At 33.3% G+C, this 765-nt stretch overlaps 1 protein-coding gene across 1 annotated transcript; it reads left to right on the forward strand.

The window, feature by feature from the left end:
- Positions 1 to 182: 182 nt before the first annotated feature.
- LOC108679225 (ecdysone-induced protein 74EF) lies at positions 183 to 757 on the forward strand (the record flags this gene model as incomplete). The annotated part of the gene is given in 2 exon segments (XM_018167827.1): positions 183 to 193; positions 492 to 757. Coding segments are annotated over 2 exon segments (120 nt in total), but the record flags the coding sequence as incomplete, so codon positions are not given.
- Between the last annotated feature and the right edge of the window lie 8 nt (positions 758 to 765).

The following is a 765-nucleotide window of genomic DNA, read 5'->3' on the forward strand; positions in this document are numbered from 1 at the left end:
ATATTATAATTAGTATTATATTAGTAATTAGTATTATATAAGAGCGCTCAAATATATATCAACTTATTATCATATTATAATTAGTATTATATTAGTAATTAGTATGATATAAGAGCGCTCAAATATATATCAATTTATTATTATATTATAATTAGTATTATATTAGTAATTGGTAGTATATAAGAGCGCTCAGGTATATATCAACTTATTATCATATTATAATTAGTATTATATTAAAAATTAGTATCATTCAAGAGCGCTCAGGTATATATAGTACGTACGATTGCCAATCATTCGAGAGCCATTAGAAATGAAAAATGTCTAAGTGATTAATATTGAGAAGGTTTTTTTTAAATCCTCAAGTTCCTATAAAATTGTAAATAATTTTGATTGACATTGAGAAGGTTTTTTTTAAATCATTAAGTTCTTATAAAATTGTAAACAATTTTGCTTACGATAACAATATTGCTGACCAGCCCTACTACGCACAGGTACTACTACCAGCGCGGTATCCTCGCGAAGGTAGACGGACAGCGGCTGGTCTACCAGTTCGTGGACGTGCCTAAGGATATTGTCGAGATAGACTGCACTGCTGCCTGAACTGCTCCTTGACAACTTGACAACTCCTTGACACCTTGACAACGCCTTGACACCTTGACAACGCCTTGACACCTTGACAACGTCTTGACACCTTGACAACGTCTTGACACCTTGACAACGTCTTGACACCTTGACAACGTCTTGATACCTTGACAACGTCTTGAC

This window comes from Hyalella azteca, unplaced genomic scaffold (genome assembly GCF_000764305.2).
Source record: "Hyalella azteca isolate HAZT.00-mixed unplaced genomic scaffold, Hazt_2.0.2 contig14497, whole genome shotgun sequence".
Taxonomy (NCBI): Eukaryota; Metazoa; Arthropoda; class Malacostraca; order Amphipoda; family Hyalellidae; genus Hyalella; species Hyalella azteca.